At 55.4% G+C, this 15587-nt stretch overlaps 1 protein-coding gene across 1 annotated transcript in view; it reads left to right on the top strand.

The window, feature by feature from the left end:
* The window catches only part of AGRN (agrin), a 157272-nt gene that overhangs the window by 112816 nt on the left and 28869 nt on the right, over window positions 1–15587 (top strand). Inside the window, exons 9-16 of the mRNA XM_014941477.1 lie at window positions 2858–3079; window positions 6097–6291; window positions 7437–7637; window positions 9905–10050; window positions 10225–10330; window positions 10655–10768; window positions 12410–12574; window positions 14844–14987. Coding sequence (XP_014796963.1) covers window positions 2858–3079; window positions 6097–6291; window positions 7437–7637; window positions 9905–10050; window positions 10225–10330; window positions 10655–10768; window positions 12410–12574; window positions 14844–14987 — 1293 coding nt within the window. The remainder of the gene's footprint in view (window positions 1–2857; window positions 3080–6096; window positions 6292–7436; window positions 7638–9904; window positions 10051–10224; window positions 10331–10654; window positions 10769–12409; window positions 12575–14843; window positions 14988–15587) is intronic.

The raw sequence follows: 15587 nt of genomic DNA, 5'->3' as shown, positions 1-15587 counted from the left end.
TCCAGCCAAGCACCCTGTGCCTTCTGGAAGCACCTGAGGAGCTGTCTGTGCTCAGATGTGGTTCTTCTCAAAGATTTATTCCCCTGCGTCCCCGTGGAGCTGGTGCTGGAGCCCACTGGGTGTCATGGACACAGATAGATGGGGCATGATGAGTTACAAAGCACCTTCAGAACCCCATAGCCATCCACGGGCAAGGCTTGGAGGAGACCTCAGTGTCCCCAGGGCTTGGTTAGGTTCCTGCACAGCTTGGCAGCAGGTGGGGGATCACACCCTTGAATCAGTCAGGGTGCAGAAGGAGCTTTTTTTGCTCTGTGCCTCGGTTTCCCTGCCTACAAAGATGGAGAAGGGCCAGGAATCAAAGCAGGTCTTGATTCTAGCACAGCCTCAGGTCCTTGCTCGGTAGGTCCTCATTATATCCACCCACATCAAAACCGGTGCCAGAACTCCCGTTGACACCTGCAGGTGCCCAGGGCTGTGTGGGAAATTTCACAGGCTGAGGTTCAGGCTGTGAAGGAACTTCATGTGCTGCATCTCTGCAGGTTTGCGTGCTTGGGGAGGGTGAGAAATGTCAGGGCAGTGTTCTCCATCGGGCCTGGCACCTCCCTGAGCTCTCACTCGCTGCTCACTTGCCTCCCAAGACGAGAGTGTGAATTTGGGTTTCAAATGAGCAAATGCATTTGTTTCATGCCTGGCTCATTACAGCCTTACTGCCTAATTGTGTCCAGCAGAGGCACTTCCTCCACGGGAGCCTGTGTCTCTGTGTTTGGGAGATGTGATTGTGGTACAGATGTTGGGTTTTTTTTTTAAAAAAAGGTAAAACACAAGCAGGAGATGTGAGCAGCATCACAGGGCTAAGGCAGCAGGGAGCGTTTCCTTGTCCTTGGGAACTGCTCATAAGCTCTTGAGCTGCAGAGAAGTTGGGGACACAGTTGAAAAGGCTGGGTTGGGGTAGTGACCGTGTGCCTGAGCTGTCCCCCTGTTCCTTTGCAGACTGTTGGCTCTAAGTTTTGGACTTGGTAGTTGTTTCCCAAAGAGCCAGCTCCAAAATTCAGACTTGCCTGTGCCCACTCTCTGGGCCATTTCTCACCGGTTGACAGCATGCAGCTCCTGAGGGTTCAAGCCTTGCTCTTGCTCTGTAGATACGCCACCGTGGTCCTACCAGGGGGTGAATGGACCTGTTTTGCCCCTGTCCACTCTCCATGCCATGCCAACAGGCTCTGGAGGGCTTTCTCCTTCCCACCATGCCCCGGCTCTGTGCTTGCCTCGCTGTTTGGTGTTGGTGGGGCTGTGTCTGCCCCGTTGCATCCATCTTGCTTTGCCCGCATCGTCTGTTCCCCACATCCGTGTTGTCGTGTGTCCTTGTCGGTGTCCCACACGGATTAAATCTGTGTCCTTTCCTTGCCCCAGGTCCTCGGGGCTTTTCTCTTGAGTCACAAGAAGGGGTGGTGCTTGGTCCGTTCCCAGCAGCACGGACCAGTCCTGCCTTTTAGCTGCCTGTCTTGGCTTCTGGATGGTGGAGGACGTTCCTGGTGGGACATGTCTACCCTCAGCAAGTGGGCTGGGAACCGGGTGGAACCACAGGGCTCTACCAGGGAGTGGGACACAGCCTTTTCTCTTTGCTGTCACCATCAGGGTTGGCTGCTCACCTCCTCGCTGCCGGGCATCTTGCAGGGAAGGTGCCACCACGGCTGGCTTTGATTAAGCAGCTCCAGTGAGTGAGCAGAGGGCACTGCTGCCTCTCAGCATCCAACCCACGCTGCGGGGCATTAATCATCCCCAGGGAGCCTCAGGGCTCTCCTCCTAGAGCCAGATGCCCAAGGACCGGGCCAAAGCAAGGGCACCAGGTCTCTTCATCCTGCTGCACAGCAGCTCCCTGGCCTTTCCAACCCCAGCTTGCAAGAGGAGGGGAAGGGAGCTGAGCTGCTGGAGGGAGGAGGGAGGCAGACTGTGTTGTGAAGCCATATCCTAGAATATCTCAAGTTGGAAGGGACCCATAAGGATCATGGAGTACAAGTCCCTGCTCTTTGCAGGAAAACCAAACCCTAAACTACATGATTAAAAGCGTTGTCCATGGGGGTGTCCTCTCCAGCCAGATATTCCTGGGTAGGGCCACCGGGGATGAGCTGTGTTAGGATTATCCAGAGCTGCATCGAGATGAGCTGTTGAGGGGACAGTGTGATTCTGAGGATATGGGACCTCAGTGGAGGGAACCATCCCTGTGTGAGCTTTATGGCTATGAGGGGATGGCGTGACGATGTAGTGAGTGTCCTGGAGCCAGCAGGACCCACACTGAGGAGGACTTTCTGCTGCCTCCTGCCCTGCCCGCTGACTCAGAGCTGGTCGTTCACATCTGACTTCACGATCAGGCTCGTGGCACCGTTGCTGCCCAGGAAAAGAAGTGCCAGGTCCCCTCCTGGCACCGAGGGGCCTCACTCTGCATTGTCCTCCCTCAGCACATGATGCTCGTTCTTGATATTGGCTGAGGGGACACAGACATGGTGGGGTTTGGAGCAGAAACCCACAGGGCTGATCCCACCTGTGGCTGGGCTGGAGGAGATGAGGTGGAAGTCCTGTTGGTGGGCGTGCAGGGAGAAGATCTTGTGCCTGCTTCCCATCCCTAACCTCTGCCAAGCATGGGGACGATGCTGAGCTGGGCATGTCGGGGTGGCATGGAGGGTGCAGGGGCTGGGCTGGTGCCAAAGCCAAGAGCTCTGTGCATTTGCCATGGCTTGGGGGGAGGCAGTTGGGGGCCGGAGGCGGGGGATGCTGGCATGCCTTGCTGTGCACAGTGCCCCGGGGGAGCCAGGGAAACAACGGACTGAGACGGGTGCCTTTCTCTCCTGTCCCCTCTCTGCAGACCTGGGGACACCCAGCCCGTGCCTGAGCGTGGAGTGCACCTTCGGGGCCACCTGCGTGGTGAAGAACCAGGAGGCAGTGTGTGAGTGCCAGCAGGTCTGCCAGGGCCGCTACGACCCCGTCTGCGGCAGCGACAACCGCACCTACGGCAACCCCTGCGAGCTCGACTCCATGGCTTGTGTCCTCAAGAGGGAGATCAAAGTGAAACACAAGGGGCCCTGCGGTAAGAGCACATCTCAGGGGGGTTGTTCCTCCTGGTGGCTTTGCTTGCAACCATGAGCATGGCCCCAGCCTTGGGGATGAGGGGCCGTTGGGGTGTCTTTGTGCTTTGGTTGCCACCACGTAGCGTGGGCAACCTGGAGCCATACACAGTGGTCCCATCTGCAAGGTCTCTCTTTGTGCCAGCACGGCTTTGCTGGTCAAAAGGTGTTTGCAGACAGGCATAGCCTGAGCTGGATGGGTTCTCCTGGGACAAACTCTGCCAGGATGGTCAGTGTTATGGTTTGAGGAACCTACAAGAATTTAATGTCATTTAAACAGTTATTCTATCACCTGATGACCCCTCCCCACCTGGGAAGGGGAATGGGGGAAAACCAAGGAAACCCAAGGGCCTCTTTGTGCCAGCACGGCTTTGCTGGTCAAAAGGTGTTTGCAGACAGGCATAGCCTGAGCTGGATGGGCTCTTCCAGGACAGAGTCTGCCAGGATGGTCAATGTTATGGTTTGAGGAACCTACAAGAATCTAATGTCATTTTAACAGTTATTCTATCACCTGATGACCCCTCCCCACCTGGGAAGGGGAATGGGGGAAGAAACAAGAAAACGCAAGGGTTGAAATATAAACAGATTTAATAGAATAAGACTAAATAATTACCATTAATAATACTAAAGAACCAATATTGATCTCAATACCAATATAAAATCCATGTTGGACCCTGTGGGTGCTGTGGTTTTGACCAATATTGATCTCAATACCAATATAAAATCCATGTTGGACCCTGTGGGTGCTGTGGCTTCGGGAGGAAGAGAAGGGCTCGGGGCTCTGGCACTGGGGCAAGGAGTTCTTGGAATCACAGACTTCACAGGAGAGAGACTAAATAATTAACATTAATAATACTAAAGAACCAATATTGATCTCAGTACCAATATAAAATCCACCAGGATGATACCCATCCCATCCCAGGCAGCCGTGCCCTCCCCGCAGGGACAGCCCATGTGGGACCCTGTGGGTGCTGTGGTTTTGGGAGGAAGAGAAGGGCTCAGGGCTCTGGCACTTGGGCAAGGAGTTCTTGGAATTACAGACATCACGGGAGAGAGAGAGAGAACTCCTCAGCAAACTTTCTAACTTATATCAAATGTGACATTCACTGTATGAGATAACCCCCTTAGCAGCTTGGGTCAAGTGCCCAGGTCTTGCTCTTCCTCATCCCTGCATGTGGTGAGCTCAAAACCACTGAGACCTTAAAACCCACACCCCAGAGCTGGCTATGAAGTCAATATTTTCCCAAATTCAGACACTGGAATCTTCTAAAAGTGCAGTTTTTCCTATCATTAGAGGAGATCTTACTGAAAAGTAAAATTACTGAAAAAGAAATTAATCCTGTGTCCCTCAAACCAGGTCAGAGGCTCTCGAGTGCCCTGTAGGAAGGAGCTGCCCTTGCCCACACACAGACTGCTTCGGGCAGCCCCTCTCCTGACTGGCAGAGCCTGGGCATGGCTGCGAGCTCCATCCTTTAGATAGAAACCTCCCAGCCAACAGCCTGCACAAACCGAGCAGGGGGTTGTTGCATCTTCCCTCCCCCATGCAAAGGCAGCAGCTGCTGTGTGAAAGAAAAAGAAGAAAAAAACCATCTTTGAGCCAAGTTGTCGGCGGATTGAATGGCGGGGAGGGGAGAGGGGTGTTAGGCTGAAGGAGAAAACGAAGCCGTGAATCACTCAGGAGTCAGGAGAGAGGAGATGTGCTGTCCACTCTCTCCTGCAAGGAGTGATAGCTCTTTTGCCAAGTGAGTTATTACGAAGATAAATGTCTTCTCTGCCCCGACCCTGCGTGCACACGTGTGGGGGGTGTGTGTGCCTGCGGGTTGGGGACCCCCTTGGGGAGGTGCTCAGAATCGGAGCTGTGTTATACCTGCCCCCAGCACTGCTGGCACCCAGACAAACCAGGGGAGGACAGTACCCCCCTTCCCTGCCCACCACCTCCTCCTGACCTGCTGTGTGTGAATCCCACCGCCCGTCTCCCCTGGGGGATGCTGTGCTCCTCCTCCCAAGGCTGGGGGTGATTTATCACTCCTTGTAATTGCTCTCAGCCAGCGCTCTCTCTCCCGCCTCCTATTTAGCTGTAACAGGCGTACAGCTCTGGTGACATTTCATCACCGTTACTCCTGGCCCTCATGGCTTTTATGAGTAGTTATTGCCTTTCTGTCTCCGAGCCCCACTTCTCCCTCCTCCTGCAGCCCTCGCCTCCGCTCCTGGCCTCACCCTGAGCCCTGGGGCTGCTGCTCCTGCTGACAGCATCTGCAGGGGTTCAACCTGGAGGAGAACATCACTGTGGGGTTTTATTTCATAGAATCATAGGATCATAGGATAGTTAGAGTTGGGAGGGACCTTAAAGATCATCCAGCTCCAACCCCCCTGCCCTGGGCAGGGACACCTCCCACCAGACCAGATTGCTCCAAGCCCTCTCCAACCTGGCCTTGAACCCCTCCAGGGATGGGGCAGCCACAGCTTCTCTGGGCAACCTGGGCCAGTGTCTCACCACCCTCACAGCAAAGAATTTCCTTTCTGGTATCTAATTTCAATCTCCCCTCTTCCAATTTAAAACCCTTACCCCTCGTCCTGTCACTGCACTTCCTGACAAAGAGTTCCTCCCCAGCTCTCCTGTAGCCCCTTCAGATGTTGGAAGGGGCTCTAAGGTCTCCCCAGAGCCTTCTCCACGCTGAACACCCCCAGCTCTCTCAGTCTGTCCTCACAGCAGAGGTGCTCCATCCCTCTGATCATTTTCGATGGCCCTCCTCTGGACCCATCCCAACAAGTCCATGTCCTTTCTATGTTGAGGACTCCACAAAGCTGGACACAGAGCTCCAGGTGGGGTCTCACGAGTGCAGAGCAGAGGGGTAGGACCACTGACCTGCCAGCCACGCTTTTTTTGATGCTTCTCCTTCTGCTCTAGCACTTGGTTGGGCAGCGATGCCTGCTTGAATTCTTCTTCTAACCAACTGGTTTTCTTCTTCGTCTTGCACAGACCGTTGTGGCAAGTGCCAGTTTGGGGCCATCTGCGAGGCGGAGACGGGTCGGTGCGTGTGCCCCACGGAGTGTGTCCCCTCCTCGCAGCCCGTGTGCGGCACAGATGGCAACACCTACGGCAGCGAGTGCGAGCTCCACGTCCGCGCCTGCACGCAGCAGACCAACATTTTGGTGGCTGCCCAAGGAGACTGCAGTGAGTCTGGCAAGGTCCCTCTCTTCGCCCTCGTCGCCCTCTCCCCGCTGGTGGCATTTCGGAGAGCGGATGGCTCAGCCCCGCTGGTTGCCCTGGACCTGCTGAGTTGCTTGGCCACGGCCATCCAAGGCTCACCAGGCATGGGTTTGCCAGCCCTTGGAGGCACCTGAGATACCCCAGGGCCAGGATGTGTGGAGGGTCTCCCTGGTGCTCCTTCTGGTGCCTTTATTGGTTGGTTTTTGGGACTTCCCAGGAGGATATCAGGTCCAGAGCTTGCCCCAGGACACCAGCAGCCTGGCCCTGGGCTGCAGTTCCTAGCTGGTCACTCGGAGACCGTGCCTGAGGCTTTTACACTTTGCCTGGCTTGGTCTTCCCTTTTGGCTTCACAAAAATTGGCCTTCTTGAGTCTTCTCCTTTTTAGCCCCAGTGCTATATCATAGGTGGGATCTACCCTCTTTGTTACTTATCTGAGCCAAGCAAAGAAATCAGGCTAAAAACATGTCAATAGGTGCCTCCAGAGCTGAAAGGATGGAGGGTCTGTTTGATCACACGGTTAATGTCAGTAGCTTTCCCTTCCCTCCATCCCCTGGGGTTAATTCCTCTTTCCTCCTGTTTCCTCCCTTCTCCCCAGCGCGGGGAACTGTCTGTGCTAATTTAATGATTTAGAAGCCCTGCCTAGGTTCTTCATTAGGACAAGTGCTGCTGTAGTAAAAGCAATGCTTTTTGAGCCTCATAAAACCCGTCCAGCTGGGTCTGTGTTCCAAGGCTGAACTGTGCACGGAGCCCCTCTCTAAATTTGGGAGAGAAGAGTGTGACAGATGACTCTGTGCTCCGTGGGCACTGGGAGCAGGAGGAGGCTGAAGGCACCTAAAAAACGGGATTTCTTACTGGTGTCCTGGAAAAAACTGTTGGACACACCACCTGTGAGGGCTGGTGGGAAGCAGAAACGCTCAGGACTGTCCCCTGTCCCTTGCAGAGTCTTTGCAAGGTCGAAATAAGCAATGACAAACCACTCTGGGGAAGGAGGGCTTTCCTCCTTGCCTCTGAGGGCATGGCATTAGCGGTCCCCGGCTCCGTGACACCGGGCGGTTGGCTGCAAAGGTCCATGCAACATCTCATGGTGGTTCCTCCCTCTCGTCCCACAGAGTCCTGCGGCAGCACGGTGTGCTCCTTCGGCAGCAAGTGCGTGGGTGGGCAGTGCGTGTGCCCGCGCTGCGAGAGGCAGCCCTTGGCTCCGGTCTGCGGGAGCGATGGCCTCACCTACGACAACCAGTGCGAACTGCAGGTGGCCTCCTGCCAGCAGAAGAAGAGCATTGAGGTTGCCAGGATGGGGCCGTGTGAGGATGGTAGGTGGCCACCACTGTTCCTCCGGCCGTGGGGGCGCAGGAGGGTGGGGGAAAGGGTGAGGCTGGATATTAGGGATAATTTTTTCACCGAAAGGGTTATTAGCCATTGGAATGGGCTGCCCAGGGAGGTGGTTGAGGCACCATCCCTGGAGGTGTTCAAAAGACGGGTTGATGTGGTGCTGGGAGATATGTTTTAGTGATGGTGTTGCTTTTTATTTGTTCTGTGGGTGTTTATTTTTGTCAAAATTAGGTTGACGGTTGGACAAGATGATCTTTAAGGTCCCTTCCAACCTAGAAGATTCTGTGAGGAAGGGCTGAGACCACACAGAGCAGGTTCTTCTCTCTCTGCTTTGCTGTGCCCCATTGCCCGGAGCTTGGGCATGGCGCCCTGGACACCCCCAGTGTCCCCAGCACAGCAGGTCCCGTGCCAACAACCACCTCCTTCCCTCCTGGCCAGCTGGCCACCATCACCCAACGCCGCTGCCACCTCCCTTTCCCCTTTGTCTTTCTGTACCCAGCATTAATGAGAGGTGACGCCGCCTAATTGGCTGGGCAAGGAGTTTATCTCCACTTTAATTTCACACTTCAGCGGGCCTTGGCTGGAGGAAACGGAGCAGTTCCTGGGGCAGGGAGCCCGGCTGCCACTTGGCTTCCCTCAGCCTTAAGGACCTGGCCAGTGGCCACTATTGACTCGCCACTGAGCGCCTGGGAAGGTCATGGGGTTGGCTGTAGCTTGTTGGGCCAGGCTAAGAGCTAAGAACCTGCTGAGTTTTCCCACCATAAGGGGAGGATTGGAGCATCTCCCTTAGTTTTCCCACCATAAGGGGAGGATTGGAGCGTCTCCCTTAGGATTCAAGGATTGGACCATCTCCCTTATGAAGAAAGACTGAGAGAGCTGGGACTCTTTAGCGTGGAGAAGAGAAGGCTGAGGGGAGACCTTATTAATGCTGCCAAGTATCTCAAGGGTGGGTTGAAGGAGGAGGGAGCCAGACTCTTTTCAGTGGTTGCCAGTGAGAGGATGAGGGGCAATGGGCATAAGAGGTTCCACTCAAATATGAGGAAAAACTTCTTCACAGTGAGGGTGACAGAGCCCTGGAAGAAGCTGCCCAGGGAGGGTGTAGAGTCCCCTTCTTTGGAGATTTTCAAGCCCCACCTGGATGCTCCTGAGTGATGTGCTCTGGGCAACCCTGCTTTGGCAGGGGGTTGGACTGGATGATCTCTAGAAGGTCCCTTCCAACTCCAACAATTCAGTGAAATTCAGTGAAATTCAAGCTGTGGGTTACTCCTGGCTGAATCCGAACACAGGAGGCCCATAAACCTCGCTGCTCTGGTGTGCTGACCCCGGCGAGCTGAGATCCTCTGGCTCGTTGCACGTGTAGTCTAGCTGGAGGACTTCAGCGCCGTGGCAGCGCTCGGGGAGAGGGGAAGACATAACACGGTGTTTGATCACAGCCCTCCTTGGGGAATTTCAGGTTGACGTCCCTCTGGGAAAAGATCTTAAATAATTCTCTGTGTAATGCCAAATCCCAGCCTTTGATCACTCAATAAAAAGGGCCAGGTTTTTCTTTCCCCCCCCCACTCCCCTTCCTCTTCAAGAAGCCTTTGAAATCAGCCACATCTCTCTTGCTGCTGGAGCTCTGAGCATCTTGTGGAGGGGCAGCCAGGCTAGGGACAGGGTTTCTATATTGTTAAGAATATCTGCCTAACCAAACTTCAAACTAAACCCAAACCCCATCCTTTCCTCTGCGCTGGTTTCCTTGTTATTATTAGCAGCAGCAATCTCCCCGCTGCGCTGTGTGTTTGGGAGGACAGAATAAGGGGAAGGAGTCGGATCAAAGCATGGAGTTAAGCTGTCACTAAGTCAAGTGACAAGTCCTCCTGTGCATGGCTGTTAGTTGTCTGATCTCCAGGTAGCCTGCAGGGTGCTGGTAGCCACAGGATCCTTGCTGATGCTGGAGAGAAGAAGACCTCAGGTCACCTGCTAAAGCATCCCTCTGCAGTTTTCATTTTGTAGGCTTAGCACATGTGACAGTGGTGGGAGAACCTGCCTTCTCCAAGGGAGAAGCATCTTCTCAGAGGTCTGGGCAGAAGCATCCTAATATATGTGGGTCCAGGATTCTGGGGTTGCCTGTGCTGAAGAGGTTCAATCTGCTGTGACAGAGCCTTGTGTCAGGGAGAGGCCTCCGTCCCCATCACCTCTGCTTTCCCCTAACTCTGCCCTGCTGGGTGGGAGCTCCTTTCTCACCATGGTCCTCCTTTCCCTCCAGAGTGTGGCTCAGGGGGCTCGGGCTCCGGCGACGGTAGCGAGTGCGAACAGGACCGGTGCCGGCAGTTTGGGGGCTGGTGGGACGAGGACGCAGAGGATGACCGTTGTGTGTGTGACTTCACCTGCCTGACGGTGCCACGCAACCCGGTAAGAACGCTCAGCAGTCCCAGGGTGCCTGCTACCATCCTCCCTCCCCCTCCTCTCTTCTCCCCCGTGGCCTTCCCGCATGCTTCCTGGGCAGGAGAGGGCATCCCGTGGATAGGGAACCTGCCTTCCTGTGCCAGGGACTGCCCTGAGTGGCTTCCCTCCCTGTCCTGCCAGGTGTGTGGCTCTGATGGTGTGACCTACACCAACGAGTGTGAGCTGAAGAAGACACGGTGTGAAAAACGCCAGGATCTCTATGTCACTAGCCAAGGAGCCTGCCGTGGTGAGTCCCCCCCAAAGGCAGTCAGCCCCCCCGGGATGACACAAGCTGTGTGCACTGGTCCCCAGCTTGGGGGACCTGCAGTAACACGTGTCCTTTCCCTGGGGTTCAGCAAGGAAGTGCTCTAAGGACATGGTGGTGTCCATGTTGGTTTGCTGCATCATCCCTGTTTCATACCCTGTGCTTTCCCTGGCCAAGGATGGGACCTCACCTCATCCAGGCATCTCTGCAAGACCACGCAGGAATGCTTCTAGCTGCTCCATCCATACCTTGGTGATACAGCTTGAGTGCCAAAGATAACCTGTACCCCTCTGCCTTCCTCTGCAGCCCTTGCCACAACCCCACCACCTCTCCTGGTTGTACACTGCAGCCAGACCATCTATGGATGCTGCCCAGACAACATGACCTTGGCGCTTGGAGTGGGTGCAGCTGGATGCCCAAGTGAGTGAATATTGTGTTCCCACCTTGGGGGGGGTCATGGAGGACCTTCAAGGACAGCTGGAAGGCAGAAGAGATCAGGTGGAGGGGACACTTAGGATCCCATGCCAGGGGAAGCAAAAGAAGGTGGACACTCCCCATTCCTTAGCTAACTAGTGACCTCCCAGGCTCAAAAAAGTCTCACTTTATCCCCAACTCCAGGCTCACAGCTTGCACACCTGGAGATGTGCACTCATGCTTTGCTTTCTCTAACTACTAGTGATGCTCTTGCCCTTTCAAAAGCCCAGAGTCAACTTCCAGGTCTAATTCCCTCTGAAATGTGGGAAGACAGGATGGTGGCTCAGAACTTGTCTGGTGCTGAGTCCGTGCTGGACATCCAAGAAGGTGCCCCTAGGACCAGACCGTTGCTGGGGGCTTAGGGCTTCTCACCAGCCTGAGTGACAAAAATATTGCTCAGCACTGCAGGCTGAGGTGGAGCAGAGCTTTGGGGTTCACCTAGGGACCTTCTGCAGGCCACCTCAGGACCAGCGACTAGCGGGTGACTGCACTGTGCTGGAAACCGAGCTGGAAAATGTTTCATTAATATTTATTAAATAATTATCGGAGTCAGCACTTCAGCAGAAGGCCCATTTTGAAAGGCATTAGCAAAGCCTTAGCAGCTGAGGCTGTGGCTGCCTGTTTGGGAAACACATTACCCTGTGGAGACACGATTCATGCCGTGCTTGGGCTTGGCTAATGCCAGCTTGATGAGGATGTAGTGCTGTTTAATGTGCCTTATAATTTAAAAAGCAGCAGCATTCCGAGAGTGTCCAGAGATCCCCTGGCAGGGGGTGCAGGGGGTGGGCTGCAGGCCGAGGTGGGCGCTGGAAGAGGGGCCAGGAGAGCAGGGAGAAGCTGGTCAGAGTGGTGCTAGGGAGGAGACGAGCATTTCGCTGTCAGCATCGCCTTGGTAGTGATGTTCCTCTGTGTCTCTGCTGGAAATCCTGGCCCCTGTCCTCCAATCCATGGACTGGGATGCAGTATCCCACCAGTTTCTGTCCCGCCTGTGTCCCTGTGTGGGCAGCAAGCGTGCATCAGGAGGTAATTACCACTTAACCAGCAGCTTAAAGCCCCTAGGGCAGATTTATCCATTGCTGCCTGCTCTGGACACGCCATTTCCCTGCCCCTGGCAGTCTGGGGATGTGCACGTGTCCCCTGCTCACTGCTCCCAAGGTCTCCCTTTCTCTCCAGCTCTTCCCCATGTGTCCCCTTTCTTCTGCTCCCTGTGGACAAAGGGAGCGTCTCTCTGTCTATCTTTGGATCGTTTCCCTCCATCAGGTTCCTAATGAATGAATTAATAATAAACTTCTAATAGCTTCCTGCCCCTTTGATGTTAATGAGAGAGGAGATCTTGATGACAGCAAAGCAAGCGGGTTAATCCCTGAGGATTTCGTTCCCCCTTAGTAGCTGGGGCAGGGGAGAAGTGTTGAGAGCAGCTGGTGAAACCTCCTGCCCAGCATGAGACCACGTTCCTGCCCTGCCCGAGCAGCTCGGTGGCTCAGCAGTGGGTCCTTCCGCCCCGATGCAGCCCCCGGTGTCCCCCCTTCTCCTTGGCCAGGGCTCAGCATCACATTTTCTCTCTCTCTCTCTCCCTTTGGCTCGCAGGCACCTGCCAGTGCAACCCCTACGGCTCCTACGGGGGAGCCTGCGACCCTGCCACGGGGCAGTGCTCCTGCAAGCCAGGCGTGGGGGGCCTGAAGTGTGACCGCTGCGAGCCTGGCTTCTGGAATTTCCGTGGCATCGTCACCGACAGCAAGAGCGGCTGCACGCGTGAGTCCCATCACCCTCCGTCCCCTGCATCTCGCTCCTTCCATCCCCTGCATCTCGCTCCCTCCATCTCTCTTCCTCCATCCCCTGCATCTCACTCCCTCCATCTCTCTTCCTCCATCCCCTGCATCTCACTCCCTGCATCTCGCTCCCTCCTGTCCCCTGCATCTCGCTCCCTCCTGTCCCCTGCATCTCGCTCCCTCCTGTCCCCTGCATCTCGCTCCCTCCTGTCCCCTGCATCTCGCTCCCTCCTGTCCCCTGCATCTCGCTCCCTCCTGTCCCCTGCATCTCGCTCCCTCCTGTCCCCTGCATCTCGCTCCCTCCTGTCCCCTGCATCTCGCTCCCTCCTGTCCCCTGCATCTCGCTCCCTCCTGTCCCCTGCATCTCGCTCCCTCCTGTCCCCTGCATCTCGCTCCCTCCTGTCCCCTGCATCTCGCTCCCTCCTGTCCCCTGCATCTCGCTCCCTCCTGTCCCCTGCATCTCTCTTCTGGCATGGCTGCCCCATGGGGCTCCAGGGATGGTGGGCTATCATGCTATTTAAAAACAAGCCCTAACGTTGGTCCTACTGTAAGTCACCTCCAGCGGCTGTTTTTGCAGAGCCTCCTGACTTGCTCCCTGGGGCAGTGCTCCTGCAAGCCAGGCGTGGGGGGCCTGAAGTGCGACCGCTGCGAGCCTGGCTTCTGGAATTTCCGTGGCATCGTCACCGACAGCAAGAGCGGCTGCACGCGTGAGTCCCGTCACCCTCCGTCCCCTGCATCTCGCTCCTTCCATCCCCTGCATCTCGCTCCCTCCATCTCTCTTCCTCCATCCCCTGCATCTCACTCCCTGCATCTCGCTCCCTCCGTCCCCTGCATCTCGCTCCCTCCGTCCCCTGCATCTCGCTCCCTCTGTCTCACTCCATCCATCCCCTGCATCTCACTCCCTCCATCCCCTGAATTTCGCTCCTCCATCCCCTGCATCTCTCTTCTGGCACGGCTGCCCCATGGGACTTGAGGGATGGTGGGGTATCACACTATTTAACATTGGTCCTACTGTAAGTCACCTCCAGCAGCTGTTTTTGCAGAGCCTCCTGACTCGCTCCCTACAAGAGAGTCAGGGTGGCCTGAAGCCTTGCAGCAGCTGCTGTTCCTGCCCCGTGGTGCAGCTTGGCCAGGAGATGGTGTCTCCTTCCTGCTCCCTGGCCTGATGTTCTGCAGGGCTGCTAGAGCCCAGCGAGCATGAGCCCTGGTGGCCCTGCATGGGACAGGGCAGGCAGGTGCCAAACCCAAGGAAGGGGTTGGAAGGGGAAGGAACAAGGTGGTATTTTTGCCTGTTGATGCTGACCCCACCAGGAATAGCCATGTGAAAACAGCAGTAAAGATTAAAAAAAAAAAAGCTCTCTGTTTATTTTCTTGGGGGAAACCCACCCAAGAAATCCAGCAAGTGCCAGCAAAGCAGAGGCCACAACAACTGGGAGGAAAAGGAGTTCCTGGGAGGGAATTGCAGACAACAGAGTAAGATTCTACCCATCCCTCACTGAGATGACAGAGAGCTTCTCTGCTGGGTGCTGGGTATGTCTCAGGCTCCCACCTGGGTGAGCCCCCAGCCAAGGAACTGAATCCAAGTGTCCAGCTCAGAGGTAGCAAGCTCTGGCTGGAGACACCGTGGTGAAGGGTAGGAAGGATGCTTTGTGCTTCGGAGAGAAGAACAGGCAGGTTCCTCTCCCCAAGGAGTGCTTGTCTAAACCCTGGTGTGTCAGGATTCAGTGGGTGCAGGTCAAAGCCAGAAAGCTTAAATTGGAATTAACTTTGGAACAGCAAAGGCATCACGCTGCTGGAGTCTCTTCCCACGTCTGTACTTAATTGGCTCCTACCTGTAGTCTTCAAATCAGGGTGGGCTCTCGCTCTAAAAGCAGAATCACAAATGCCAGGAGGTAAAGTCCTCTGACCTCAAGCTAGCCAGACACCAATGGCCGCTGTCTCTTCTGCCATCCCTCTCCCTTATCCTGGTCTCCTGGACTGGATGAACGTAAATCTTCAGTGTTGATGGGAGCGCAGGGCAGAGGTGGCTCAGAAGCCATAAAAAGTGGTCAGAGGGAAGTGGATGAAGGCAGGATCCTGCTACTGGTGTGGGGTCAGGAGGTCCAGGGCAGCAGTGAACGTTCTCATCCTCCCGTGGACCCTTCTCCTCACTCTTCTCCTGCGTTTTTCGGGGACCTGCGTGAAGCTGCTGTTGGTTCCACAAATCCACCAGCAAAACGGTGTCTTTTTTTACTTTTCTCCTTCTTGCCCAGCCTGTAACTGTGACCCGGTGGGGTCGGTGCGTGATGACTGTGAGCAGATGACTGGCCTGTGCTCCTGTAAGACCGGTATCACTGGCATGAAATGCAACCAGTGCCCCAACGGCAGCAAACTGGGCATGACTGGCTGCGAGAAAGGTGAGGGATTGCGCAGGGCACCGAAAAATGGATGCTTGGGTACTGCTGTGGGGTCTGAACTGGGTGAGCCAAGACCCTCTGGGAGGAGAGGTGGATAATAGGATGCCCATGAGCCATCAATGTGTCCTTGTGGCCAAGAAGGCCAATGGCATCCTGGGGGGCATCAAGAAGAGTGTGACCGGCAGTTCAAGAGAGGTCATCCTGCCCCTCTGCTCTGCCCCAGTGAGGCCCCACCTGGAGCACTGGGTCCAGTTCTGGGCTCCCAAGTTCCAGAAGGACAGGGTACTGCTGGAGAGGGGACAGCAGAGGCTACAAAGATGATGAGGGGCCTGGAGCATCTCTCTTACGAGGAGAGGCTGAGGGACTTGGGTCTTTTTAGGCTGGAGAAGAGAAGGCTGAGGGGGGAACTGATCAATAATTATAAATACTTCAAGGGAGGGTGTCAGGAGGATGGGGCCAGGCTTTTTTCAGTGGTGCCCAGAGACAGGACAAGAGGAAATGGGCACAAACTTGAATATAAGAAATTCCACCTAAACATGAGGAGGAACTTCTTCACTTCGAGAGTGGCAGAACCCTGGAAGAGGAGGTGGTGGAGTCTCC

The sequence above is a fragment of the Calidris pugnax genome, unplaced genomic scaffold, assembly GCF_001431845.1.
Source record: "Calidris pugnax isolate Ruff unplaced genomic scaffold, ASM143184v1 scaffold82, whole genome shotgun sequence".
Classification (NCBI taxonomy): domain Eukaryota; kingdom Metazoa; phylum Chordata; class Aves; order Charadriiformes; family Scolopacidae; genus Calidris; species Calidris pugnax.
Note: the sequence above shows the minus strand (reverse complement) of the source record. Positions and strands in the feature narration are given on the sequence as shown.